The sequence below is a fragment of the Microtus pennsylvanicus genome, chromosome 11 (assembly GCF_037038515.1).
Source record: "Microtus pennsylvanicus isolate mMicPen1 chromosome 11, mMicPen1.hap1, whole genome shotgun sequence".
Classification (NCBI taxonomy): domain Eukaryota; kingdom Metazoa; phylum Chordata; class Mammalia; order Rodentia; family Cricetidae; genus Microtus; species Microtus pennsylvanicus.
The window spans coordinates 67,030,449-67,057,897 of NC_134589.1; the positions used below are offsets into that span (position 1 = coordinate 67,030,449).

The 27,449-nt window shown below is 43.0% G+C and overlaps 1 protein-coding gene across 6 annotated transcripts in view; it reads right to left on the reverse strand.

Moving 5' to 3' along the window:
* Positions 1-1,220: 1,220 nt before the first annotated feature.
* The window catches only part of Acsl6 (acyl-CoA synthetase long chain family member 6), a 63,552-nt gene continuing 37,323 nt past the window's right edge, over positions 1,221-27,449 (reverse strand). For all 6 annotated transcript variants that reach the window (XM_075992607.1, XM_075992610.1, XM_075992605.1 and 3 more), the window contains 6 exons: positions 24,535-24,623; positions 23,378-23,494; positions 19,541-19,684; positions 18,012-18,113; positions 17,090-17,161; positions 1,221-4,974 (listed from right to left, as the gene is read on the reverse strand). In XM_075992607.1, coding sequence (XP_075848722.1) covers positions 4,837-4,974; positions 17,090-17,161; positions 18,012-18,113; positions 19,541-19,684; positions 23,378-23,494; positions 24,535-24,623 — 662 coding nt within the window. In that variant the 3' untranslated portion in view covers positions 1,221-4,836. The remainder of the gene's footprint in view (positions 4,975-17,089; positions 17,162-18,011; positions 18,114-19,540; positions 19,685-23,377; positions 23,495-24,534; positions 24,624-27,449) is intronic.

Consider the following 27,449-nt stretch of genomic DNA (forward strand, 5'->3'; position numbering starts at 1 on the left):
ATGCGTATGTCTGTGCCTGGGTGAGTTTCATGTGTCCCATGTAGATGCAGGAAAGTGTGGAGGCCAGGCTAGGGCATCAGATGCTCTGGAACTGGAGTGACAAGCACAGGAGTTGTGAGCCACGATGTGGATACTAGGGACCAACCCCCAGGCCTCTGTATGAGTACTGAGTACTCCCAACCACTGAGCTATGTCTCTAGCCCTAAAGCTTAATTTTCAAAGAAAAATGGCAGAAGTTGAGCCAAGGCATAGAGGCAGAAGGAGAGTCATTGGTATGATTGGAGCCAAGACTCCATATGGAAGTGGCAGGAGAAGACACAGTAGTCTATGTGAACTGAAGCAGGGAGTCAGAACTTCATTCTGGAAACCATGGGAAGGATTCAAAGAAATAATGGAAAGAAAAGCATTGTGACCAGATTTTTAATTTAGAAAGATGTCATGGCAAAACCTGGGAAAGTGAAGTGGAACCTTGAAGACTGCTTTCATAAAGCCCTGTACTGTTTCAAACCAACAACAAAGGTGGCTTAGACTATACAAATAGTTGTGAGACCAGAGAGAAGCAGATAAAAGCAAATACGTGAGGACAGGATCTGCACAGACTTGACGTGGTAGAGTGAACCATTTTAAGAAATTTTGTCTTTGGCCAGGCAGTGGTGGTGCATGCTTTTAATCCCAGCACTTGGGAGGCAGAGGCAGGTGGATCTCTGAGTTCAAGGTCAACTTGGTCTACAGAGCAAGTTCCAGGACAACTGAGGCTACACAGAGAAACCCTGTCTCGCAAAGAAGAAGGAAAGAAAGAAAGAAAGAAAGAAAGAAAGAAAGAAAGAAAGAAAGAAAGAAAGAATATCTTTCTTTAACTTTATAATTGATTTGACGACATTGTGGAAATGTTAAAGACCATCATCATGATGGAAAAATTTGAGGAGTTATTGTTCTTTGGAAGACTGAAAATTATTTAAATCTAGGACATGTTTGGTAATAGCAAGGTGGATTCCAGCAAAGGCCTGCACAAAGGATAGCCTCTGAGTGTACGTAAGTTGTCCATAATTAATTATGTCTAACTGCTTAAAGTTTGAGAACACTTACAGGTGATGAAGAATATGCTGATGCAAAAGTTTCATGCTTGGGTACTAAATATACCATATAGATGATTATCAAATACATTCCCATGAGGTAATTGCATCATATAAGCACAGAATACAGAAAGAAATTATAAACAATTTTGAGAAATAAAAAACTTTATTTTTTACAAAAGTGTTCATGAGTGCATTTTGTATTTGATGTTCATGCCGTTATAACAAAGCAAACTAAAATATAATTACAGTTAAGGTACATCTATGCATATTTAAAAAGTAATATCTTTAATTCCTTGATTTTCAAAAATTGAAAGTAGAATAAGCAATTCTTCAAAAATAGCCATTTTCCCCTCCCCATGCAATCATTGCAATGATTTAACAAGGAAATGTAAAATGAGCGGTCAGATGAGTGCTTAAGTGGCGTATTACCTCCTGAAAACCCTGTGTGTTTGGGACTAGAGTTAGAAACGCTTGCTTACATTTTCAAATGTGTATCACCTCCGCAGTACAACCATTAACATATTCTCAATGGGGAGATTCTCATTCAGGGACTGGTCCTCATGTTTGCTGATCTCACTCTCTTGGCATTATTTGTAGGTTCACAGGCAGGATTATGCAGCATACTTAAGAGAGAGCTTAAGACTGTCAGGATCCTTTTTATCATTGTAGTGTTTTCTTAAAATAAAAACAGCCAACTTTTAATTGATCAGTTTTACATATTGTTATTCATTCTTTTGTCCTGAGATATTAAGCAATTTTGTAAGGAGTTTGTCTTCATGCAAAAAATATAATTTTCCATTCTTAACATTCATTTTCTAGTATTTTGCATTTTAAATAACTGTATCACACTTGTGCTTAATATATGTAAAACATAAAAAACAATTCTTTTATTATGGCAGAAAAATTAATGACCATTAGTTCTTTTATAGGCAATACAATCAATTTTAAGTGTTGTTTTCAAATTGCTAAAACATTACCTGTCTATAAAACTCTCAATGGAAATTTTGGGGGGTTCCCCTGTTCAAGGTATGGCTACTCCTTGAACCTCTGAGTTTAAGATCCTAATACATGGAGCTAGGCCTGCAGACCACACCCAGTCAGTCTTCTCTGCCACCTGGAGGGGAAGTCTCAATACTACCTCTAAAGACATCCTTTGTGGCAAATGGGGCAATGTATTATAGTGTTTACCCCAATTGGGTTGGTTTGTAAAAAAAAAAAAATGTGAGAATTAGTAACACAATTGAGTGACAAATAGATAAAAATGCCAAACATTTAAGAACATATTTACGATTAAGGAATCAAGTTTCTGTGGCCTCTAGACTTTAAACAGTATACGGTGCCCACTGGGATTATGACAAGTCTTAAGTGCTTAGCCTTTTTCCTATATTGGTTAAAGAGAAACACTAACTTGTTTTTCATCACCTGCGATAAGATTGAGAAATCTGAAACAAGGAGTTTGTCATTGATAACATACTGTTTCATTTCTTTTTTGTTACAAAGTCAAGTAGTGTTTCACAGAGGAGCAAGAGGACATGCGATGAACTTAAGGCCCACTGTCACTTTCTAAGCACATCTGCGCCCTCCCATAAATAGCCCCCACACAGATTGGGAAGTTCAATAGAAACACAGAATCTTTTGAGAAACAAACAACAAACAAAGGTTGTTAACAATTAATCACATCTAACTGCAACAAAGAATAAATATAATAAGGATAAGTTTTTCAATTGTTTGCTCAAATTGCACTGTTCAAAAATTCTGCTGGAATCAAAGCCAACTATGAGATTTTCGTCAAGTAGTCAGACAATGGAAAGCAGCTTCTTTTATTTGATGTGCAAAATTCCTTGCCCTTAAAATAATATGAGTATCTAATTCAGGTAATGGTCTTCAATTTTAATTATCAAATATGTGTGAAGTATCTAAAGAGCCTGTGCTTCTCACATGCGGCTCTGGATGTGTTATCTGTCTAGTCAGAAATGTCTTTCAAATTTACTTCACCCTGGGAGCAGAGCTCAGGGGCGCAGTGCTTGCTGAGCATGTGCAAGGCCCTGGTTCTGATCCTCCACACTGTGAAAGACATTAATGTGAACAGAATCTGATCATTTATTCAAAGCCAAATTTATAGGTGCAACATTGAGTCTTCAGAGAAATTATACCCAAGGAATGTACCTGAATTTTTAAAAAGTACCTGAATAACTACGTCATTTAAAGCTGAGTTCAAGACTCAACATGATTGAAACGTGTGAACCAACATTGATATAGACCATCCAACAGGCCTGCACAATGATGCAGGTTCTGATTGATAGCGTTCACTTACAAACAGGTTGGGACCATCCAATAGGCCTGTGTGATCATGCAGGCTGTGCTGACAACATTCACTTCCAAACCATGCTGGAAACCTCTAGGGCTAAGGAGTTCTTGTCCTGCCACACTGATTATATATCTACGTGGAAAGATCACGCGAACTTCATGAATTCTTCATATACTTTGAGAGTCCTGTTCCATCAGAGGAGAGAGACTTCCCTAGGGGCTTGCCCTCCTCCAAGCATACAATTTGAGCTGTCCATGTAATCGAGGCTTTTAGTGACATCAGAATCTTGGCATCTAGATTCAGGATGCATCAAATATGTGGTACAATTAAGGTTTAATGGTCAAACTTAGTAGCATATAGAGAATCTAAGAATGGAATTATACCATTAGCAGGTCTTTTTCTATGTTGGCCTTAAGTAGTTTTCTAGGAAAATTCTGAAGAAGTGCTTCCACATCGTGTCATTGAAGAGTTATTTCATTCAGAAATAGCATCTACTCCTCCTCATGTCTGCCTTTACAGTCATATAAAAAGAAAGCAAAAATGTTCAGAAGTTCAGCCATATTGAGTTTCCCAGACTTGGTATAGACATATTAAAGATGGAAATGGGGAAGACTCTAGCAGGAACACAGGTACACGAACTGTCACCCACCCTGAGAAATCACTGAGTTCCTTCCCCTAAGTGTCTGCCAAGAATCCATTTGCTGCAGTCAACAGACATCTTTTGAACTTCGTTATGGTAAGAAGTCCATAAATACACACATAGAATCTGTACATAGATTCTGGATATTTCAGTGAGCTTGAGAAATGAGAAAATGTGCTGAAAGACCTTTGGGAATTGATAAATAAATATAATATTTTAAAAAGAACATCTACATTTTCATTTTTTTTAATAAATAAAAGTAAAAATCAGAGGGAAGGCTCTTTCATCAACAGGGATGGGAGTCAGGTCACGTGTGAACTATCATGTTTTGTTTGGGCATGACTTCCTACTTCCTGCTCTAAGTTTTGAGTCTGATCTAACTGTGATCTTTGTCAGTTATTTAATGAGGTAGTCCACATTGCCTAGACATTCGCAGTATCTAGTTAATATTCCACAAATAATTAAGTACAATATATCAGTTATGTTTTTTTTCCTTTATGTTTAATGGAATTCTGTGAACATTGAGAATATATTACTTTTAGTGGTACACAGTTCTTGAGAAAATGTCTTGATTTGTTTTTACATTGCCATTTGTGATATTTTTTAGCAGCTTGCTACAATATCATTTAATAAAAATAAAGTGTACTTGGTGATGGTAGAGAAAATATTGTTAGAGACGTCTTGGGTCAGGAAAGGCTCAGTCGCAAGGGTGCTCGTTCATTTTCAGCTGCGTCACTCAGCTTCCTGTCTTTCGGGAATAACTGTAATATTGCTGCGAAGTTCATTGGACCGAGTAGGACCCTCCGTGAGCTTCACATGGAGGCTGAGTAAAGCTCTTCGATGTGTTTTTTGAAGTACTCTCTCAGCTCGGGTCTCTTAGCCTTTAGTGTTGGTGTCAGCAAACCATTTTGAACTGAGAACATGTCACAATGGATGTGAATGGCTTTAACCTAAAAATTAAATGCAGAATATATCTTTAATAGGAATAAAACACAGAATTTATAGCATTTGTGGTAAAAATAAACAGGCGTAAAGGAATAGGGATCCTCCTGACTTTATCACACCATGCTAAGTCAAAATTAGATTCAAAGACGTTTCAGCCCATTTGATGTGTCTGAAAGCCACCCTTTCCTCTTGTCACCCGCTCATCCATCCATTCAATCACTCAGCAACTCAAGAGACACAAACAGGTTGCTTGTTCTGCTAGGCACTGAGAATACAAGGAGGATCTTAAATACCAACACCCGCAGTGGTGTAAGTTAGCGTTTACAGAGCAGATTGAAGGACACTGGGAAATTCTTAACATGATGTACAGAAAATGAAGAGCACAGATCTGAGTTAGGGAAGAGTGAGGTATAGTCAGGAAAGGTTTTACAACCAGGTGAGAATTAAAAAAATAGCAACAGTTGAGGCTGGGGATGCTTCTTAGCTGGTGGAGTGCTTTGCCTACCATGTATGATCCATGGGTTTGGTCTCTAATATCTTATAAAACCAGAATGTGGTGTCACATAGCCAGAACTCATGAGGTAGAGGCAGGAGGACCAGCAGTTCACCCTTGACTATACATCAATTTCAAGTTCAACTTAAGATACATGAGACCCTATCATAAACAAATAGTCAGACAGAAAATGGGAAAATGTGGGTACAGGAGGGTACCACAGGCACAGTCAGTCCTCAAGAACAAAACCAGCAGTTGAGAAGATACAGGGTTTCCAAAGCGATGGCTAAGTGGCTTCTTATTGTTACATAAGAAAGTCAAGTGTGGGAGGAATGAGACTGAAGGCATAGACAGCCCAGTGGTGGAGAAGGTCAAATTTTATCCCAAACACAAGAGGAAAGGACTGGAGAGGCCTAAAGAGTGCAGTGCACAGGCTCACATGCCCTGTAGAAAGAGGTCTCCCAGAAAAACTGAAAGATGGCTTTGGGAAGAGCTAAGAATGGAAGGATATGTTCCATTTGCTGGAAACAAGAACAATAGTCTGGCAATCTTACCAAAAGCAATATACAAATTCAATGCAATGCCCATCAAAATCCCAGAAAAATTCTTCATAGTCCTCGAAAGAACAATACTCAACTTCATATGGAAAATCAAAAAACCCAGGATAGCCAAAACAATCCTGTACAATAAAAGAACTTCTAGAGGCATCACAATCCCTTCAAACTCTACTACAAAGCTACAGTACTGAAAACAGCCTGGTATTGGCATAAAAACAGACAGGAGGACCAATGAAACCAAATAGAAGACCCAGATATCAATCCACACATCTTTGAACACCTGATTTTTGACAAAGAAGAAAAAAATATCAAATGGAAAAAAAGAAAGCAAATTTAACAAGTGGTGCTGGCATAACTGGATATCAACATGTAGAAGTATGAAAATAGACTCATATCTATCACCATGCACAAAACTCAAGTCTAAATGGATCAAAGACCTCAACATAAAGCCAGCCACACTGAACCTTATAGAAGAGAAAGTGGGAAGTACACTTGAATGCATTGGCACAGGAGACCACTTCCTAAATATGACCCTAGCAGCACAGACACTGAGAGAAACAATTAATAAATGGGACCTCCTAAAACTGAAATGCTTCTATAAAGCAAAGGACACGGTCAACAAGACAAAATGACAGCCTACAGAATGGGAAAAGATTTTCACTAACCCCACATCAGAAAGAGGTCTGATCTCCAAAATATTCATAGAACTCAAGAAATTGGACACCAAAAGAACACATAATCCAATAGAAAAAATGAGTATAGATGTAAACAGAGAACTCTCAACAGAGGAATCTAAAATGACTGAAAGACACTTAAGGAAATGTTCAACATCAGAGAAATGCAAATCAAAACAACTCTGAGATTTCATCTTATACCTGTAAGAATGGCCAAGATAAAAATCACTGATGACAACTTATGCTGGAGAGGTTGTGGGGAAAAGGGAACACTTCTGCATTGCTGGTGGGAATGCAAGCTTGTACAACCCCTTTGGACGTCAGTGTGGCGATTTCTCAGAAAATTAGGAAACAACCTTCCTCAAGACCCAGTAATACCACTTTTGGGTATATATCCAAAGAATGCTCAGTCATGCCACAAGGACATGTGCTCAACTATGTTCATAGCAGCATTGTTTGTCATAGCCAGAACCTGGAAACAACCTAAATGCCCCTCGACTGAAGAATGGATAAGGAAAATGTGTTACATTTACACAATGGAGTACTACACAGCAGAAAAAAATAATGACATCTTGAATTTTGCAGGAAAATGGATGGAGCTAGAAAACATTATTTTGGGTGAGGTAACCCAGACACATAAAGACAATTTTTACATGTACTCACTCATAGGTGGTTTTTAAACATAAAGCAAAGAAAGACAGCCTACAAACCACAATCCCAGAGAACTTAGACAACAACGAGGACACTAAGAGAGACTTACATAGATATAATCTGCATGGGAAGTATAAAAAGTCATGATCTCCTGAGTAAATTGGGAGCATGGGGACCTTGGAGGAGGGTTGAAGGGGGGGAGGGGAGAGGCAGGGAGAGGTGTAGAGAAAAATTTTGTAAAGCCCAATAAAAATCAATAAAAAAAAAAAGACAATAGTCTACATCAGTAGTTCTTAGCTCTCCTAACGCTGCCACCTTCTAATACAGTTTCTCATGTTGTGGTGACCCCCAACCATACAATTTTTATTGTTACTTGGAACTGTAATTTTGCTAATGTTATGAATTATAATATGCATATATAATTATAAATATCTGATATGCAGAATATCTGATATGCAGACCCTGTGAAAGGATTGTTTGATCCCCGAAGGCGTTGCACCCATAAGTTGAGAAGTCCTGTTCTACACGTAGTGTGGAGACAGACACAGAGATAGCTGAACAGTTCAGAATGAATTGGAGACATGGTGACAAGATGCAATATGGAGGGAGGCTGCTGTGAGGACTCTGGGAGTCTGCTTTAGATGGCTTCCTAGAGACACTGTAGTCTGTCTGCACTAAGAGTGCAAAAAGCAGGGGGAACACAATGAGCTAAACAATGTTCTGCTGAGGACATTTTTGTTTTTTGAGACAGGACCTCATGTAGCTCAGGCTGGCCTTATTCACTGGGTAGCTGAGCATCATCTAGAACATCTGATCCCCTTCCTTTCTCCTCCTCCCCGGTGCTGAGGCAACAGGTAGACATCACTACACCTGTTTCTGCAGCGCTGTGGGTCGAATCCAGGGTTCTGCGTGTGCTGGGCAAGCACTCTACCAATTGAGCTACATCCCAGCCCATGCCCTGGACTTACATCAGGTCTTTTAGAGTGGGGCACGGAGGGATCTACCAAGCATTCTCACTGCTGCCTTCTATGAGGCAGAGCCAGGCTCCTCAGGCCAAAGCTCTTTGCAAGGTGAAGCGAGTACACAAAAGGATGGAGGGTTGGTCCACGAGTGTCTCATAGAGCTTCTGCCATGTTGGCTTCCAGCAGGAAGACTCCCAGGCAGTTCTCTGAGAATATTGTATCTGAACACTGGAGTGGTACAACCTCTAAGAAATTGTGTCCTCCTAAATGGGACCAAATTGACTTTTTTTGTTTAATGAGTTTAATAACTCATATTATTAAAGAGTGAGCTAGGCTAAATAAACATCACTGTAATATATACTTTAAAATTATATCAAAATGTATGTGGTGAAATACAGACTCAGATTCAGGAATAGCCTTATAACCAATATTCATTGAGCATATACCATGTGCCAGGTGCTATGTTATATATCAGGGATAGGAAGAAAAACAAGTATCTCTCACTCACAGGGATCCTCCACTCAACGAGAGATGCCAGAGTCGGGCATAACTACTACATGGCCGAGCACAGGGAGCTTCTCTGTTTTCCATTCCCCACTGTCCCCTGTGCTAATAGAACCCTGATCTAGTTTGGGTCCAGAAGACACACGAGGACAGTCCTGCTCTCGGATTTCTCAGCTCTGCTTTGAAGCTACAGGATAGCCATGAGATCTGTATTTGGTCTAAGAAAGAAAACTTTTTTGCTTCCCTAATAAAAAAGCTCAGACATGGCTGCCTCCACCTCCTCTCCTCTTCCTTAACTGAACGTGACTGTTGCAGCCACCTTGCCACCATGGGGTGAAAAGTCAGCATGATAAGAGAATAGAGAGAAGCAGAAAGACAGGAGTCTATGTCTTTGAGGTCCTGTACCTACCTGGGACCATCCATCTTTCCACTGATGCAAAGGAGGAAAACCCAGCAGAGTGTCAGCCAGCTTTTTCTGCGTGAGTTGACTACACTTCCTTCCGACACACCACATCCCTTAGGCTCGGCAGTATTTGAACTGTGTTTCATTTTATATTTCTTTTCATTGTTATTACCAAAATACTGGACAGAAACTATTTAAAGGAAGACTAGTATCTCCTGGATCACAGTGCTGGAGGGACTGAGTCCCTCATGGAGGAAACACAGTGGTCCCACCGGTGACAGAAGGAAAGAGGAGGCAGCTTTGTTCACATGGTGGCAAGCAGAAAACAGAGACTTAGACCAGGGCAGAGGCGTTTGTGACCTTCTAAGATCACAGGGACCTACTTCTGCCAGTCAGGTCTCGCTTCTTAAAAGCTCCCTGACCTTCAAAATAGGTTGGGAATTGAATGTTCAGAACATGACCCTGTGAGAGACAATTCACAACTAATCCTAACAGACGAGGCTCTTTAAAAAGGGATGTTTGAAGGTGAACTTTGAAGAACAAGTAGGCTCTGGCCAGATGTGCACAGGGAGACTGGGGTTGGAGCAGGCTGCTCTGTGGCCCTAGCATGTGCTCAGGCGGAGGGAATGGAGCCCACATCTCCCCAGCTACTACAAGTGTGGGCTGGAGCATGTGGTACATATAATCTACAAGAGGCAGAACTGTAAAGAGCAGTACATCTTCCTGGAAAATTTGAAGGTAATTCTTGACATAATTTTTAAATGCCAGCAAGCTGAACCAGATTAAGATGGATCAAGAGGTTGGAGAGATGTCTCTGATATTAACAGTGCAGCATGCCAGCAAGTTGCTATTTAGAGGTGACAAAGAATTCTTTGGTCAAAAAACAAAACAAAACAAAACAAAACAAAAAACCAACAACCCCAAAACCAAAAAAAAAAAAACACCCTTCATTCTATTCATTGAATTTTTAATCCCAAAACAAAACAAAGAAAAAACCAAACTAAAGCTAAACAAAACAAAAATCCTCAATTACAAGAGAAGACACACCCCCCTGCAGTCAGGCAGTGATGGAGCACACCTTAATTGCAGCACACAGGAGGCAGAGGCAGGCAGAGCTCAGTGGGTTCGAGGCCAGCCTGGTCTAAAGAGTGAGTTCCAGGACAGCTAGGGCTGTTACCGAGAAACCCTGTCTCAAAAAAACAAAAACAAAAAACAAAACAAAGATCTCTCACAATACTATACTTCTGGCTTTTAAAAGAAACTCTGGAATTTTAACCTATATTTTCATTAAATAAATGTCAAATTTTTCAAAGCTAAGCACTAATAGGCTCATCCTTATCTCTAGGAAACTTGTGCAAATGAAGGATGACCCTGACTTAGGCTTCTTTTTATGTCGAGCTCAGTGTTTGAGTAGATTCAGGGCGTGCCAGGAGGGAGGAAGCAGCGTGCTGAAGCTGCTGGTGCAGCTGCCCCGGCCGGCAGTTACATGTTGCCAGGACTTCTATCTGGATACTCAATTTAAATGGCTGAAAAATCAGAGGCTCTTGCCTGAGATGGCTTCATAGAGTGTTCCAAAATCAAGTTCCCAGAACTAGGGATGTGGTTCAGCCAGTAAAGTCATCGCTTTACAGGTATGAGGACTTGGGTTAAGGCCCCAGAACCCATGTTTAAAAAAAAAAAAAGGAGGGAGATGTGGTGTTACATGCTTGCAATCCCAGCAATGGGGACAGGAAGATCCCTGGGGCTTGCTGGCCATCTAGTGTAGTTCCAGGCTAATAAAAGACCCCATGTCAAGGGAGGCAGATGACATTCTTGCAAATAACACCGGAGGTTGTCCTCTAAGTGCTATACACATGTGGACACAGTACACCCTCACGTACATAAACATTCATAAGAATGTCATTAAAAGGCTAAGTTCCTGTAATTGAAAACTCTCTCAATTTGGCTTGCTACTCAAAACAGAAAGGATTTCTCAGGACAAGGACTGCAAGTCTTTGTTCCTTAAAAAATACAACCTGCTCCCCTCCGTGTGTTATCACACATAAACCATCCCAAAACACGTGAAGTTGTAACAGGTCCCAAGGGAGAAGTTTGGGATACTGAAAAGCAGGAAATATACACGAGCTCCTTCCCAGGTGGTATGACATGGGGTATGAGAGTCAGGGATAGGAAGGTTGGGGTGGGATAGAGACAAAGAGGTTTGTGGAGGTGGGGGTGAAAGACGGGAAGGCAGGAATGTCAGGTGGTTAAGGATGGGGAAGTTAGAGAGATTTGAGCTCTGGCCCCAAACCAACAGGAGAGCACGTTTTATGTAAAATGTCACAGAAGCTCTACTTTTTTAAAAATGGAAATTACAGGGCTGGAGAGATGGGTCAAGGGTCAAAGGCACTTGCTGCTCTTGCACAGAGCTAGGACTTGGTTCCCAGCACCTCCATGGTGGCTCATAACCATCTATTATGCCAGTTCCAGGGTTTCTGACACCCTCTTCTGGCCCCTGTGGACTTTGCATGTGCATGGTACACAGACATATATACACAGGGAAAACAAACACATAAAATAAACATGAATAACTTTTAAAACCCTTTTTAAGTTTAGGAACCACCGTTTGGTGGTGAAACTTTTTAGATTTATTCATTTGGGTTCTTTTGAAACATAGTCTTGGGTAGTTTGGGATGGTCTCCAGCTCCCTGTAACTAAGGACGGCCTTGATCTCCCTGCTTCCCCATCTTGGGATAGCAGGGACACACCTCCCTACTGCTCTCCCACCTTCTTTTGTTTATGAAGTTACTATAATTTTTCCAAGGAGATGCAAAGACTAGGCTAACATGTCTGCAGCCTGGCTGCCATCTTCTGATTTCCCAGTGGTACATGGTGGGGGGGGGGGGGCGTTCAGTCCAGGAGCAGCAGGGAATGCAGCTGTGGTGGCAGCAGCCACAGAAGTGCAGAGGGAACTACAGGATGCCTCTTAGGTGGTGTGGAGGCTGTGAGGGGACAAGGGCTCAAGGGGAAGCATGATCGAGTCAGCAGCCCTTCCACCCAGATGCCTGCGGGGCTGCCCTGCCTGAACTTGTACCACCAGGTTCAGCCCCACAAAGAGGGTCAAACAGGTCAGAGGCCTGAATCCAGCTGGCAATTCTGTCCCTCAGTGAGCAGATCAGAGCTACACCGCTACCAGGAGCTGCCCTGGGTCCATTTGCATTCTCCACAAACACCCATACAACCGACGTGAGTGACCCAAAGTCTGGGCGGTGGATAGAAAGAAAGAAGGAAAGAAAAAAAGGAAGGAAGGAAGGAAGGAAGGAAGGAAGGAAGGAAGGAAGGAAGGAAGGTAGGTCAGACAATTGTCAATGATAACTTAAACTGTGGGCAACAGACTTTGGGCTTTTTCAGGAGAGAGTCAACAATAAGGCATGAATTCATTTTGTGAAGCAATTATATGCTTTCCATAAAGTTGTCTAATCATGAGTGTATTACAAAAGAGAATATTTGTCAGGTGTGGTGGCACATGCCTTTAATCCCAGCTCTTGGAAGGCAGAGGAAGACAGATCTCAGTGAGTTCAAGGCCAGCCTGGTCTACAGAGCGAGTTCCAGAACAGCTAGAGCTGCTACACAGAGAAACCCTGTCTTGAAAAATCAACAACAAAAAGGATTCTTAAATCTTCATTTATGTCCATAAAGCTGATTTTCCAATTTTATTTATTTAACGTGTGTGAGTGTTTTGCCCACATGTATGTCTGTACATCACATGCAATGCTGTGCCTGTGGAGGCCAGCAGGGGGCATCAGTACCCTGGAGCTGGAGATACAGACAGTTGTGAGCCTCCATGTGGGTGCTGGGAATTGAGCCCAGGTACTCTGGAAGAACAACTCTTAGCCACCGAGTCATGTCTCTAGCCTCATGTGCATGTGAGAATGTATGTGTGTGTGTATGTATGTATGTATGTATGTATGTATGTATGTATGTACATTTATTTTTTGAGACAGTGTCTCTCACTGCAGCTCTGGTTGGTCTGTAACTTACTATGCAGGCTCATGGGGATCCACTTGCCTCTGTTTCCTGAGTGTACTACCATGCCTGGCTCTTTCTAACTTTTAATACATTTTATAGAAGAAATAAGAAAGAAAATGCCTAACATTAGCTTTTTTATTCTTGAAACTTGTTACCAAAATAAGATTTATAGAACTTTCATTAGAAGAACTTGTAACATTTAAACATCGCATTGGAGTGTAATATCCCCAAAGTCTCTATTTATGTCATCTCATGAGAACGTGAACCAGGAGCTGGAGAAATAATTCCTTGGTCACGAGCACTGGCTGCTCTTACTGGGCTCCATTACTAGCACCCACACGCAGTTCACAGCTAATTGTCGGAAACTTCAGTTCCACAGTATCTGGCGCCCTCTTCTGGCCTCTTGAGAGTACTGCACACACATAGTGAATGGGCACACATACAGGCAAAACACCCATACACATAAAACAAAAATATATAAGCTCTCAATTTTTTTAAAAAGCAACAACTACAAAACCATAAACTTGTGCATGTATGAAGAACCATAGTACTTTCAGTTTTTCAAAGGTATTAACTCAAGTTTGCTTGTAGATAATAAACCCAAAATAAATAATTTAAGATTAAAGACAGAAAAAAAGAAAAATAAAACATTTCTATGAATCAGGAAAATGATAAATCCACCCCTAAATTGATTCAACAACTATCCCTTTCAATAAGAAGAAATACGGTATGATTAAGAAGAGGTCCACTGGTTAGAAGTTGAAAAAAAATCTATTGTGTCAAAGTTCATGGTCTATGCAAATCAATGAGGCACACAAATACTAAGAACATTATTAAATGAAAATTAAATGTGCTTAAATATCTGTTAGTCAGCTACATTGTTTCATTGTTGATGGGATATTTTAAGAACAACCTGTCTACTAGTAAAATACATCTTTCAAAGACCTCTGTAAGTCACATGGCTGACCTAGTCCTTAGAATTGCATGGTTCTGGACATTGTCTCAGTAAATACATTTTTTAAATTCAAAGTTTAGTGCAATCAACCCAACTCAATAAATTTTAACTACTAAAGTTTACATAGGATGACTTAGATTCTGGACTTAGTTATGCTGTTCTTTGTGTTTTGAGCTAACCCTTAATTGCCTCTTTTCCCCACCTTGAGATAGAGTTTCTCTACATAGCTCAGACTGGCCTTGAATTTCTGATCCTCCTGTTTTAACCTCCCAGCTCTGGGGCTGCAAATGTGGGCCACCATCCCTGGCTGAACTGTTTTGGTTTGGGCTTGTTTGTTTGTTTGTTTGAAACAAGGTCTCCTGCAGCCTCAGTTGACCCGGAACTTGCTTTGTGTTTGGAATGGCCTTGAACTTCTGATCTTTCTGCGTCTACCTCGCCTGTGCTAGAATTATAAGAGCACACGGCCTCCATACCTAGTATGTGTGGTACTGGGGATCAAACCTAGGACTACATACTAGACAAGCACTTTGACAGCTAAGCCACACCTCAAGCCTCTGCCCATTTGTTTTTGAAAAGGGAAAAGGCCAAGACAAAAATGGACTGTGGATCAACTGGGACAGCTGCTGTGAAGGAGGGGAAGGGGGGCCCATGTTTGGAGCATACCTTCCCCTGGGCAGGAGCCCTGCTGCTTGTTTTGCTATGGTCAGCTGAGGCTACATGCTAATTCTGTGCCGGGGAGGATGCCACAGAGCAGGGAATGAGGAGAATGAGACCAGAGAAAACCAAGATGTAACAACTTTGGTGATAAAGCTAAAGACCTCTGGGATGTCACATGACTTTCCTGCATATGAGTTTACCATAGTGAGGGCAGATTATTCGAGCAGAAAGGGCATACAAAAAGTCAAGATCGCTTGCTTCTCATTAATGCTCTAACCAAAGGCAACGGAGAACAGAACAGTGGAATTTTAATTGAAGGTTTCTTCTAAAATAACCTTAAGAATATCACACACGTGTGCATACACACACACACACACACACACACACACACACACACACCATCCTCTCAACCCCTCCCACGCCTATCCCTAATGCCAGTGTGCAGGGTTTTATCATTCTGGTGCTAGTCATGCATCCTAGCACCAACAGAGGGCGTGTGGGGCTCAGGAATTCACAAGGCTGTCCCCAGGTGGCTCAGAGTCTGTCCTTCAAATCACCCCAGACTACAGGGTCTGGAATCACTCAGGGGTAGCTCCTGGACCACATGGACCTGTGATCTAGCCACACAGATCCCCATTAAGGAAGAACAACAAAATAAATCCTACCAAATTTGGAGACTGAAATAATCATAGTGGCAAAAATGGACCTTCTACTCTAAAAAGCAAAGTCAGCAGCAGGAACACTTCATACTCAGCTTTGGCTGTCCTAAAGTAGCTACTGACAAATGAAAGCTTGTTTCTCAAATTGGCTTAACTGACACGTAAGTTTCAAGAGGAAAACAATGTCAAACATGGAAACTATTTTAGATTTCTTCATCTTGAAATTAAGAAATTAAAATCATAGCTGGGTGTGGTAGGTTGCTCATGCCTGTAATCCTAATACTTGGGAGGCTGAGACAGGAGGATTGCAATGGGTTCAAGACCATCCTGGTTTATGTGATATGCAGCAGGCCAGCCTGTCCTGTTCTAAAACTACTATAGCATGAGACCCTGTCCAAAACCAAGAAAAACAAGAATAAAAAAGAAAAATTTTAAAAATCTTTGTACCTAGACATTTTAATTTCAGATTAAACATAAGAATTGTACATTTAAAACCAATTTAAAAATAGTTCTACGCTATCATCAAACCAGCATACAAAATTTAAAAATTCTCCTAAGCCTTGTAGATTTCTCATACTATATTTGTGGGACATTTTTTAATGGAAAACATTTGTTTGTTAGTTTTTGAGTGTCTCTGCAGAGCTCTGGCTGTCCTGGAACTTGCCATGTAGACAAGACTGGCCTTGAACTCACAGAGATCTTCTTGCCTCTGCCTCCCACATGCTGGGATTAAAGGTGTGCCCAGCATGCTTGGTAAAAAGCAATTATTGAAAAAAAACTTTGTTCTATTTCTCTCTGTGTATCTCTCCCTGTCTCTCTGTATGAATGAATATGAACGCTCATGAGCGGAGTTCAGAGGTCAACTTTCAGGAGCTGGTTCCCTCCGTCCATCATATGGGACTCAGGCACTGAACTCAGGTCACCCAGTGTGGTAAGAAGCACCTTTGCTTGCTGGGCCATCTCACGGTCATCCCCTGCCCACACCACAAAATTATGAAATGCTGACTTTATAAAAGACAATTATTTCAGAATCTAAGGAATGAAAATGTCTATCAGTATATTACTATTTTCTGCTCGGAACCTTTTTCTCTGTGGCTTTTACTCAAGCGCATAGATGATACATGAGGTAGGACTGAGCATGCTCAGTGCTGAGTCTAGCTACAGTAGGTCTCAGGGGAACTGAGTGTCCTTTCTTTGTGGGTGCCTTGTTTCCTCCTCTTTTGCAGGAGGCCACTGGGCTGGTAGTAAGTAAGTACATAAGAAAGTAAGCTGCCAAGAAGGCAGTATCCACAAAAGTAAAAATAAGGTAGGGCACTTGGGAGCCCAAGCAGGCCCACGTGGTCTTCCAGAGACAGCAAGGCTTCTATTTCAGCCTTACGATCGCCTGCGGTTGTAGGGACAACAAGCACAGTCTTACTTGTCCAGTGACCTATTTTAGTTCAGGAGCAGGCAGTTGCAGTTGGCTTGAAACAGGCCTTTGGGAGTCTGTTGGTATCTAGTCTCCTAGCGGGCCACATCACAGAGGAGAGAGTCTAGGGCAGGGTCACCGTGTTACGATGCAAAGGGAAAGAATGGGTGTGGGGAAGATCACAGTTACCTGTTCAAAAGAATGAAGTCCGCTTTCCTTCCCCAACATCACCAAGTCATCCAGAATGGCTTTCTTCAGCTCCTGAATTGAACCATGAAAGCAAAACAATAAGAATGCATTTCAAAATGGGGATAGAAGGGATAGGGTTTTGAATTAAGGTTAACCAGTGATGGAGCAGACGCATGCTCTCTCAGTCCCTTCCCTGTTGAGGGTAACCTGGTGCCATGCCAATACCTATCTCTCACCAGGAGAGGAAGAGGTGCAAATGACCAAAGAGGTCAATGTGTTAGGGCATGCTTTATTCTAAGTGTTCTTTTGGTCAGCCTGGCAGTGCTGCCACCCCATGCAAGCTCAGGGTTCAGCGAGGGAAAGTGGAACCAGAGACACCAGCCTATGTCTACTGCTGAAACATGGAACGACAATCCTCCCTAGACATATGCCATAAGGCAGTTCCGTGACGGTAGGAGAGATGGATGCTCTAAGCAGGAAGAACAGGGCTACTGTTTCCATTCTATCACTATCTCTTAACTCAGTGCACATGAGATCTGCCTTCTCTTGGCAAGGCTCAGAAAGCCTGTGTTCACATCTGACTCTTCTGTGACCCATCTGTGTCCTGGGATCTGTGTCCTGGGACAAATCACCTCCTCTTAGACTGCTCCCTTTCAGGCCAGGGAATGAGAAGGCTAGATAAATTGTGTGGTGGCCCCTGGACCTAAGGATTTAATGGTTTTCTCAATTTCTAAAAAGAAAACAGGAATAACTTCAGCAACTACAAAAAGGCACATGCCTGGTTTAGGGTCCTACCATGTGTAAAGTAACACCAGACACTCTGTACGCATTTAAATTTCACTGTCACCAGCTTTCCTGTCCCCTCATTATGTGACTCATAAAATGCTCAACAGCCTGTCAGGAAGCACCTGGGGGTACAGACCTTATTTTTGCAAAGCTCCTGGAAGGTCCCTTTGATTCCTTTCTTCTGGGCCCATGCAGGCATGACTTCAGGGTCGGGCACAACAATGCCAACCAAAAAGGCCTACAAAGCCCACCAGAAAACACAGTCAGGACACAAGCTTTTAGAGTTCTCATTTGTGGTCTGGCATTAAAACTAATCTCTTGGTATTCTCAGACTCCACCCTTTCCTAAAAATAAGTCTTCCGTTATGAAACATTTGTTCAGAGGTTATAAAACACATCCACCAGGGTGCCACACAGTCCTGGCTGATCGCTTCTGACATGGGGCTGCTCAATGGCTAAGCAGTTGATTAGTATGCTTGAGGAATGGGTTCAAGCTCTAATACCAAAAGTCAAAAATCAAACACACACACACTCATATACACCAGACATATATACACACATAATATACACACATACATACACACATATACACATGCATACACACATACATACATACTCACATATACATACACACACATACACATACACACACATACACACACATACACACACACACACACACACACACACACAATTTCTGATATATCCCCCTGATTCTCATGTCAATCTCAGATCTGCACATCTTGGAGGATACTAATCAAACAGCTTTATTGATCCAAAGTCTGCAAGTCAAACACATTTCCCAGAACTTCAGAACTACTTCAAAATTATTTGTGAAGAACTGTTTTAATTTTTCTGGCTATTCTTTAAAAGTGATTTAAGGTTTAATTATATAAGCAAATGCATAGGATAGAATAGTCAATAACTCTAATATCACATAATTGTTTTTGGTTTTGCTGACTATGATCTAAATGATATTGACCGGAAACATTTTAGTACTGATAAGTGATATTATCATTGGTACATTCCTTGCAACACTATACCCATTTACCTGTACAATTTAGTTGCATAGCAGGGCTTAGAGGGTGGTGTATTTCAGAGGCATACTGTCTGGTTAGTATGCAGGAAGAGGAAGACCCTGAATTCAACCCACAGCAACACGTGCGCGCGCACGCACACGAACACACACAATCAGAAAACACAAAATTACTGAATTTTTATTTAATATCTTGCCTCAAGAAATTTACCTCCTTTGGAAGTTAGTGAAAATATGCTAAAATTAGTAGAAATGTTTGTTTCTGTGCCTTCAAGCAACTCATTTGCCTTAATTGCAATTAACCAAACCCTAAGTAATCAAGATTTCTTCTGTATTTTTGCTTTGAGGCTGAGACTGGACTCAAACTCATGATCCTTTTGCCTCTGTTCCTGCATGTTCTGGTTCTGTGTGGTGCTGGGCACAGAACCCAGGACTTCCTCCTGCATACCCGGCAAACACTTTACCCAGTGAGCTAGACTCTCAAGCTCCACAATTTCTCTTTTCTAAAGAATTTTCCCCTCTTGACCTAAAATGCATGGATGAATCCTGGCAGTTTGCTAGAAATCACAACCTAATCTGGATTTCTCAGCAGGCCAGTATGCGCAGAAGGGCTGGAGAACCACCACTCACCTTTAAGCTGTCCCCATGGACATAGACTTGTGCCACAGGCTCACTCCGGATGTAGATGTTCTCAATCTTCTCTGGTGCAACGTATTCCCCTTGAGCAAGTTTAAATATGTGTTTTTTCCGATCGATGATTTTAAGTGTTCCCTCCTGTGGAGTTGAACAGACAGCGTCCTAGGAAAGCACTCCCATTTCCAAGCTGGACCCCTGCCTCCTCAGTGTAGACTCACCCTGTGTACCCCAGCACAAGCTGCTCCGCTCTGTGTTACAGAGATGTTGCATGGAGCTTGAGGGAGCCGTCGCCCACCACAGGTGGGTGACATGCCAGTTCTGAGCATCCACCATCCTTTCTTCTGGATCAGCCTCACCAGACCCTTCTGTTTCCCCAGTCACTCTCACCCCAGAAGCAGGCATGCATCTGCCTCCGCTCAGCTCCATTTCTGCCCCATCAGGGCTCCTCTTGCCAAGGCCCATGCTCCAGCTCCACTTTCCCTCGCCAGCATCTCCAAGTTCATTCTCTTTGACCTCACTAGGTCTATTGCCCCAGCTACCGCCTCAACCCCGGTGTGCCCTTGCCATCTCCTGGTGGACGGCAGATTCCTCTTCTGCTACCAGATGGTGTTGGAAGCCCTAGTCTATCCAGTATCCACTGGCATGGAGGGCTGGTGCCAGGGGCCTCCCAGACCCTGTTCACCTCACTGACCCGGGACCTTTTTGAGTTCCTGGGTTGCTTAAGTAGATGCTGTACTTTCATTATCTCTGAGAACAGCACACCAGGGATAACCATTTCCACATGCCAAAGTTGCTAGATCGCTTCATTGACAGGCTCCCAGATCTCACTGCTGGTCAGTGACTCCCATCAGGGTGTGAACATCTGTCTACCCCGAATACAGCTCACCCAGAATGAAGCTCCTGGAGATCATTCTTCTCAAGTCTAACCCAGCCTGGGGTCGTCCCTGTTTGCTTCATCTCTCTCTCTTGGCTCAGACCCATCAATCCTCACTCACAGACCCCTCTCGCATCAACCTCTTCCTTCTCCCATGGACATTGTACCTTGAACAGACAGGCAGACAGACCCCTGCAGTCCCTCATCCCCACTCCATCTGCTTATCCTCCAGGGCCAGAGCAATCTCTCCAGGAGAGAAGAAAGCAGGTCTGTGTTTCTCAACACTGGGGCTGGATCTCCTACACTGCCCTTACACTAAGCTTCTTTGGTTTCCATAGCAACAGCTGGCTGCTGTCACCTCTGTTCCTCTAATTAGGAAAATGAGGGTCAGACACGTTAGTTAGCTCCCCCAACAGCCACGTGGATTTACTGGATTAGAGGACTATGCCTTCTTCATCTATTGCTATAAAACAATATTTTTTCGAACACAAATACCTCTTAAATATAAGCATTGAAGCCTTTCACATGGTCTTCCCGAAAATGGGGTGGGGGATGACAAAAACACCACTCGTCCATTCATTCAAATAAGCTGACACTAAAACCAGGGGCGTATTTTAAAAGAAAAATTACAGATCAATCTTGTTTATGAGTAGAAACAAAAAGGCCAAACACAGCGTATAGAAAAAGTGTTCATAGCTAAGATGAAGTTACATGAGAGACAGAAAGAATAAACACTTATTTCAAATGTAAGAATAATTTCAATTAATATTCAGCCCTTATTTAGAAATGATGATGACTTTTGATACTGACTCCACGGGCTCCCGGCAGCTTTTGAGTTTCTCGTGTCTGAGCACACCAGCTCCTTCACAAGGATTTATTTATTCACTTCTCACCACACCCTGAATGCTGGGAGCCTCCTTTCATGTTCAGTGCTTCAGCTCTGAGTGTGTATGGTTCTGAGACTCTTTCTTTATGAAAAAAACTAATGCAGAAACCAGTATATGTCTGTAATCCCAACACTTGGAAGGTTGGGGCAGGAGGATGGCAGCACATTTGAGGCCAGTCATATCCCTAGGACTATACAGAAATACCTTCTCAAAAATAATCTATCACTGCCATCTCATCAATACATAAAAGCAAAATAATAATACAATTGATTGCAGGACCTTGCAAGGGGGCTGTTATGAGTGCAGGGCCTTGAGTCTCAGTCTTCCTTGGCTTGTGGGACAACTGTCCCTCCACAGGTGTCCATGCCCCACAGGCCTCTCTGGCCCCTCTCCCACTTATCCGTGGGCCTTTGGTTGGAGGGCTCTGATTGTCTACTGATCCTGTCCCAACTGTCCTGATGGTCCCTTCTACTTTCTCTTGTTCTCTTGACCGGAGAGTCAGGTCCAGTGAGTTCCTGTCCTCAGCTTCTTCCCTCAACCCTACTCATACCAAAAATAAAAATAAAAATATATGCCTTCCCTGAGCAGAGTCCCCGTTCCAGGGAACACAATGGGGACTTGTCCTTGTCTGCCCCCAGCATGAGAGTTTCTCAAGGACAAGTGCACAGGCCCAAGCAGAGGCAAATTGGCTCACCTGGCCCCAGAGCCTGTGGGAGGGCTCAGCATCACTCATGTGTCTGAAAAACTCAACACTTCGATTCTGATCAAACAGCAGCAACTTTCCAGACACACAGAAGAGGTCCCCTGGCTGAGTGATACTAGGCAAGGGCTCTGGGTGTTGGCAACAGCATTTTTTTTCCTTTGTATTCCTGTTTGATACATGCCAGGCACTGTTAACGGCTCGTAGCCATGATCTCATTTGTTTCTTGTGATGACGACTGCAGCGGCAAACGATGCTATTATCCTTATTTTAAAAATAAGGGATGTGGGCCAGAAGGTCGGCTCAGTGGATAAAGGCACTTTCTGTCGAGGCTTAGGACCCGAGTCTGATTTCCAAGATTCTCATGCTAGGAGGAGAATTAAAATATCAAGCTGTTCTCTGGCTGCACAGTCCCTACGGTGTACACACTCACACGAAAGCATGCAGGTACACAGAACACATAAATAATGTATTTAAATTTAAATTAGAGAATGAGGCAAATTGGTTTGAGCTAAAAAAGCTGGGAGCCGTGGCCAAAGACTGCTATGAAGATCCAGTTTCTACAAATGGGCCAGGGTGGCCCAAAAGAGGAGTGTGACTTTTCTCAAGGTGACACATCAACTTCCAGAGATCAAAGAGCTGAAGCAGCCCGTATCCGGTATCTGCCAGTTCCTCAGTTCCCTGGTTTTCCCTTTTCCAGACACCGACCCTGGGGACAGTGCCCCTGACTGTGGCAGTCTGAATGAAAATGGCCCCCACAGGCTCAGAGGGTGTGGCACCACTGGGAGTTGGGGCCTTGTTGGATTAGGTGTAGCCTTGTTGGAGAAACTATGTCACAGTGGGGGGGGGGGTGACTTTTGGAGTTCTGGAAGCCCATGCCAGGCCCAGTGGCATGCTCTTTTCCTGCTGCCTGCCAGTCTGGGTATAGAATTCTCAGTAACCTCTCCAACACCACGTCTACCTGCATGCTGTCGTGTTTCCTGCTAGGACAATAACGGACTAACCCTCTGACCTGTAAGCAAGCTCCAGTGAAACACTTTCCTTTATAAGGGTTGCCATGATCACGACGTCTCTTCACAGCAATGAAACTCTAACTAAGACACTGTCTTTCTCAGATCTGCTCAAGAAATACACCTCCTTCTACTTATCCACCAGGCTCCACACACTTGCAAACCCTTCCCTGAAATCCAGGAAGTTGATTTTAAGGCCCAAGTTCTGTCCTCCACACAGGCCAATGCCTTATTGGGGCAACAGGAACAGGAAGCTTGGGACAAGTCTGGGGTGCATATGGAGAGCTGCCCCCTCGGTGACCTGGATCTCATACCCACTCATCGTTGACATGCGGGACACCAGCCTCCAAATATACATACCGGCAGCCATTTCCCAATGTCTCCAGTGTGAAGCCAGCCGTCGCTGTCCAGGGCCTCCTTTGTCCTGTCCTCATCTTTTAAGTAGCCTTTGAACACATTTGGTCCCTTCACACATATCTGTGGGGGCGAATACCATGGCTTAGCTCACTCACGACGTAAGGGGTCCAGCACTGCCTGTCACCAGGCACAGGATCAATAGTGGCTCTCCATCTATTGGAAGGCCACTGTGGAGACTGTGACAGCCCAGAGGATGTGGAGTATCCTGCTATCTCTGTCCTTTGGCCCACCCCTTGCCTTCTCTGAAGCAATGCCCACCCCTGCCACGGCTACTCTTTCTTCATTTGCTACTTCTCCTCAGGAGTCCATGACCCTATGCTGTGGGACAATGGCCTTGCACTTTGTAAAGATTTGTCACTTGTATTTTAAGAAAATGCTGATTGGCCAGTAGCCAGGAAGGAAATAAAGGTGGGGCAACCAGAACAGGAGAATTCTGGGAAGAGAAAAGCTCAGTCTGCAGTTGTCACCAGACAGAGAGGAAGCAATATGAGAATGCCTCGCTGATTAAAGGTACCAAACCACGTGGCTAACATGTAAGAATTAGTTAATAAGAAAGCCTTAGCTACTAGGCCAACCAGTTTATAATTAATGTAGGCCTCTGTGTGTTTCTTTGGGACTGAATGGCCGCGGGACAGGTGGGACAGAAATCTCAGTCAACAACTGTAGGCTCATGGTGTTTTGTGATGCTCACCACAGATACCCATGACTGGGCAATCCTACCAGAGCTGCTCAGGTTCCCTGCTTCATTGGCAAACAATCTGTTTCTCCACCCACTCCCTAGGTCTGAGTGAGAACAGCCCAGCTCAGCCCACTTCACTTGGCCTATTTGAGTATGGCCATGTTTCTGAGGAGACAAGTAACTCGTGCCACAGCCAGGTGTGTACATGGGGGAGGGAAACTTCTTTTAAAGGTCAGAAATTTAAAAAAAAAAATCTTGATTTAGTTCACTGAGTCTCAGTGTTGGGCTTTGGTTGAATCAAGAATAACTTTAAATGACTTTACATGCAGGTAAGGAGAAAATGGCTCCATCCACACTGTTTTTGCTGTCAACTGGCTACACGTGACACCCACAGAAGCAAGAGATGACATCTTAAGCTCACCTCTCCCTCTCCTTTACTGGTCCAGTAGTTGAGTTCCTCTGCATCGACCAGCTTGATATGATTGCAGGGCAGAGGTGCCCCCACGTGCCCTAGGACACCAGAACAAAATGACACTTGTCAGTGTTTCAGCGCTGATGGTGCTTGACACCCCATGAGGTCCCCAAGCATCCTGGCATGGTGGGGCATGCCTACGATTCCACAACTTGAGAGGCGGAGGAAAAGTATCACCATCCTTGGCTGCATGGTAAAAATTGTGAGGCTAGCCTAAGCTACATGAGACCTTGCCTCTACCAAAACAAAAAGAAGACAAAGAAAAAGTGGAAACAAAACACCAAGCAGGTTAAAGTGGGGAGCTGTAGGATCTGAGTAACACACCTTTACACAGGTGCTGCTCAGGTGTAAGGGGAGGAACTGAGGACAAAGCAAAATCCCAGAGAAAGCAGAGGTCGCCTTTCCCTTTACATTTGATTTCTTTTTATTACACAGGATTATTTTTGAGACAGAGTTCTCTGCATCCCAAGTTGTTTTGGAATTCACTATAGCACCCAGGCTGGTCCCACACTTGTGATCCCATGGCAACCTTACCAGACTTACAATTATAGGAGGGTACCACCATGCTAGGTTTACATTTGGTTCTTAATTTTCCCACTATACTATTGCAGGATTATACTATACTATTAGTGTAGTGTAGTGTGTGTGTGTGTGTGTGAGCAGTATGCCACAGCACAGCTGTGGAGGTCAGAGGATAGCTTGGAGGAGTCAGTTCTCTCTCCAGTAAGTGGATCCTGGGGATTATCAGGCAGAGCAGCACATGCCTTCACTGGCTGAACTATCTCATTGGCTCTTATATTTGGTCCTTAGAGAGTGAGACAGGCATAATTTACCTATCACAAACCTACATGGGGAGCCTGAGAAAGGTGGGAGTCTCATGTTCACTATCTATATAGTTAGGAGGTTTTACAAATGATGCCTATATTAAAATATTTTTTTTTCCAGCTAGGCATAGTGGTACACACTATCTAGAAGAAGGATGTTTGAGTATCAGGAGACTGAGCCCAGAAGGTGCCACACGAGACTTTGATGTTTTCCCATTATCAGAACATACATCTTGCTTGTGGGTCATCAAATACAGTCATCACTTCTTTTCCACTAGTAAGGCTGTTGATTGGTGCATAGATAAGCACCTAAAACTCCTGTTACACTGCAGATTTGGACTCAAGTCTGGGATGAGGCATGAGAGTCTGTGTTTCTCACAGGATATTGATGCTGCTGTCGGACAAACACTACACTTGGTAAGCAAGGACCAAAACAAAAAAACAAACAAACAAAAAACCCAAGGATGAAGCTACTCGTCCCGGGTGTGTGTGTGTGGGGGGGGGGAATTAAATTTTGTTGGTCTTACAAACTCCATTCACAATATCCTATCTAGTCAGTCACTAGCCTTTGTGGTCTTCACACATTGGCCAGCCAAAAGATGGTTAAACAGGTGCTGGCCAAGGTCCTGAAACTCAGTGTGCCCTGGTTATGGAAAAGAAGGTTGTGGCACATGGATTTCTCTCTTAGAAGACACATTACCAAACCTGGTATGATACTACTATACAGAGAGACAGTCTTTCCACACCCAGTATGCTAGGTTTTCTAGTAAGAATGAATAAAAAGTCAACAGTTTGAGCCGGGGCGGTGGTGGTGCACACCTTTAATCCCAGCACTTGGGAGGCAGAGACAGGTGGATCTCTGTGAGTTCAAAGCCAGTCTAGTTCACAAGAGCTAGCTCCAGGACAGGCTCCAAAGCTACAGAGAAATCCTGTCGAAAAAAAAAAACCAAAAAAACAGTTTTACATGGGAAAATGCTAAGGAAAATGCCAACCCAAGTAGGGTCAAAGTGGGGATAGGGGCCTGCCACTAAGTCTGATGACTCAAGTTCGATCCCCAGAAGCAGAGAGAATGGACTTTCGTAAGCCTAATTCTGACATTCACATTTGCACCATGAGATGTATATGTTCTTCCACACAAATAAATAAAAATAAACAAATGTACTTTTTTAAAAGGTAAGAATGAATGTGCCCAAAAGGAATGGAGTTTGTGGAATGATAGAAACAATGGTGGGGGGAGCTATGTGCTGGAGAGCTAGCTTGGCAGGTGAGAGGGTTTGCTGCTCCTACAGAGAAGAAGAATTTGGTTTCCAGATTCTTTGTTGGGCGGCTCATGATCGCCTGAAACTTTTGCTCCAGGGGATCTGATCCCCCCTGCTGGCCCCCATGGGCAAGTGCACTCATAAGCACATACTCTGTCTCCCACAGACACATAATTAACAATAAATTTAAATACTTTTAAATACTTCCAAAGATGACTCCTGAAAAATGCCTGGAAGTAAGAATGTGACCAAAGAGTTTACATAGGAAGCAGTCTTTACCCAGCTTGAGTGTAATAAGACAGGGTTCAAAAACAACACTCCTTATCTGGCCCAGTCAAATGCAGTTTCCATTTTGAGTCTACTATCGCGTTTCAAGATGCTGTGAAATACTCTTGCATTAACTAGCATTTTTTTTTGCATACACATCATTTTAAGTTTCCCAGTTTTTATTTGAGCAAATGTAAGCATGAACCGTGGCCCCAAGGGGAACAGTCCTAAAGAATTCTCTTGTTGAGTGCTCAGTGCCTAGGCTGAACCTGGTGATGGATGACCCACGAGCTGACTACTGCAGACCGACTTGTGTCTGCTTAGCAGGAGGACTCTCCTCACAGTGAGAGTGTGCATGGACCTCCTTTTGAGATTGCCACCACCCTCTGGATACATCGCAGGAGCCCATTCTTTAAGAAGTCGTCCTCGGAGGAACTGGAGAGATGGCTCAGCAGTTAACTACTTGCTGGTCTCTCAAAAGGACTGGGACTTGATTCCTAGACCCCACATAGTG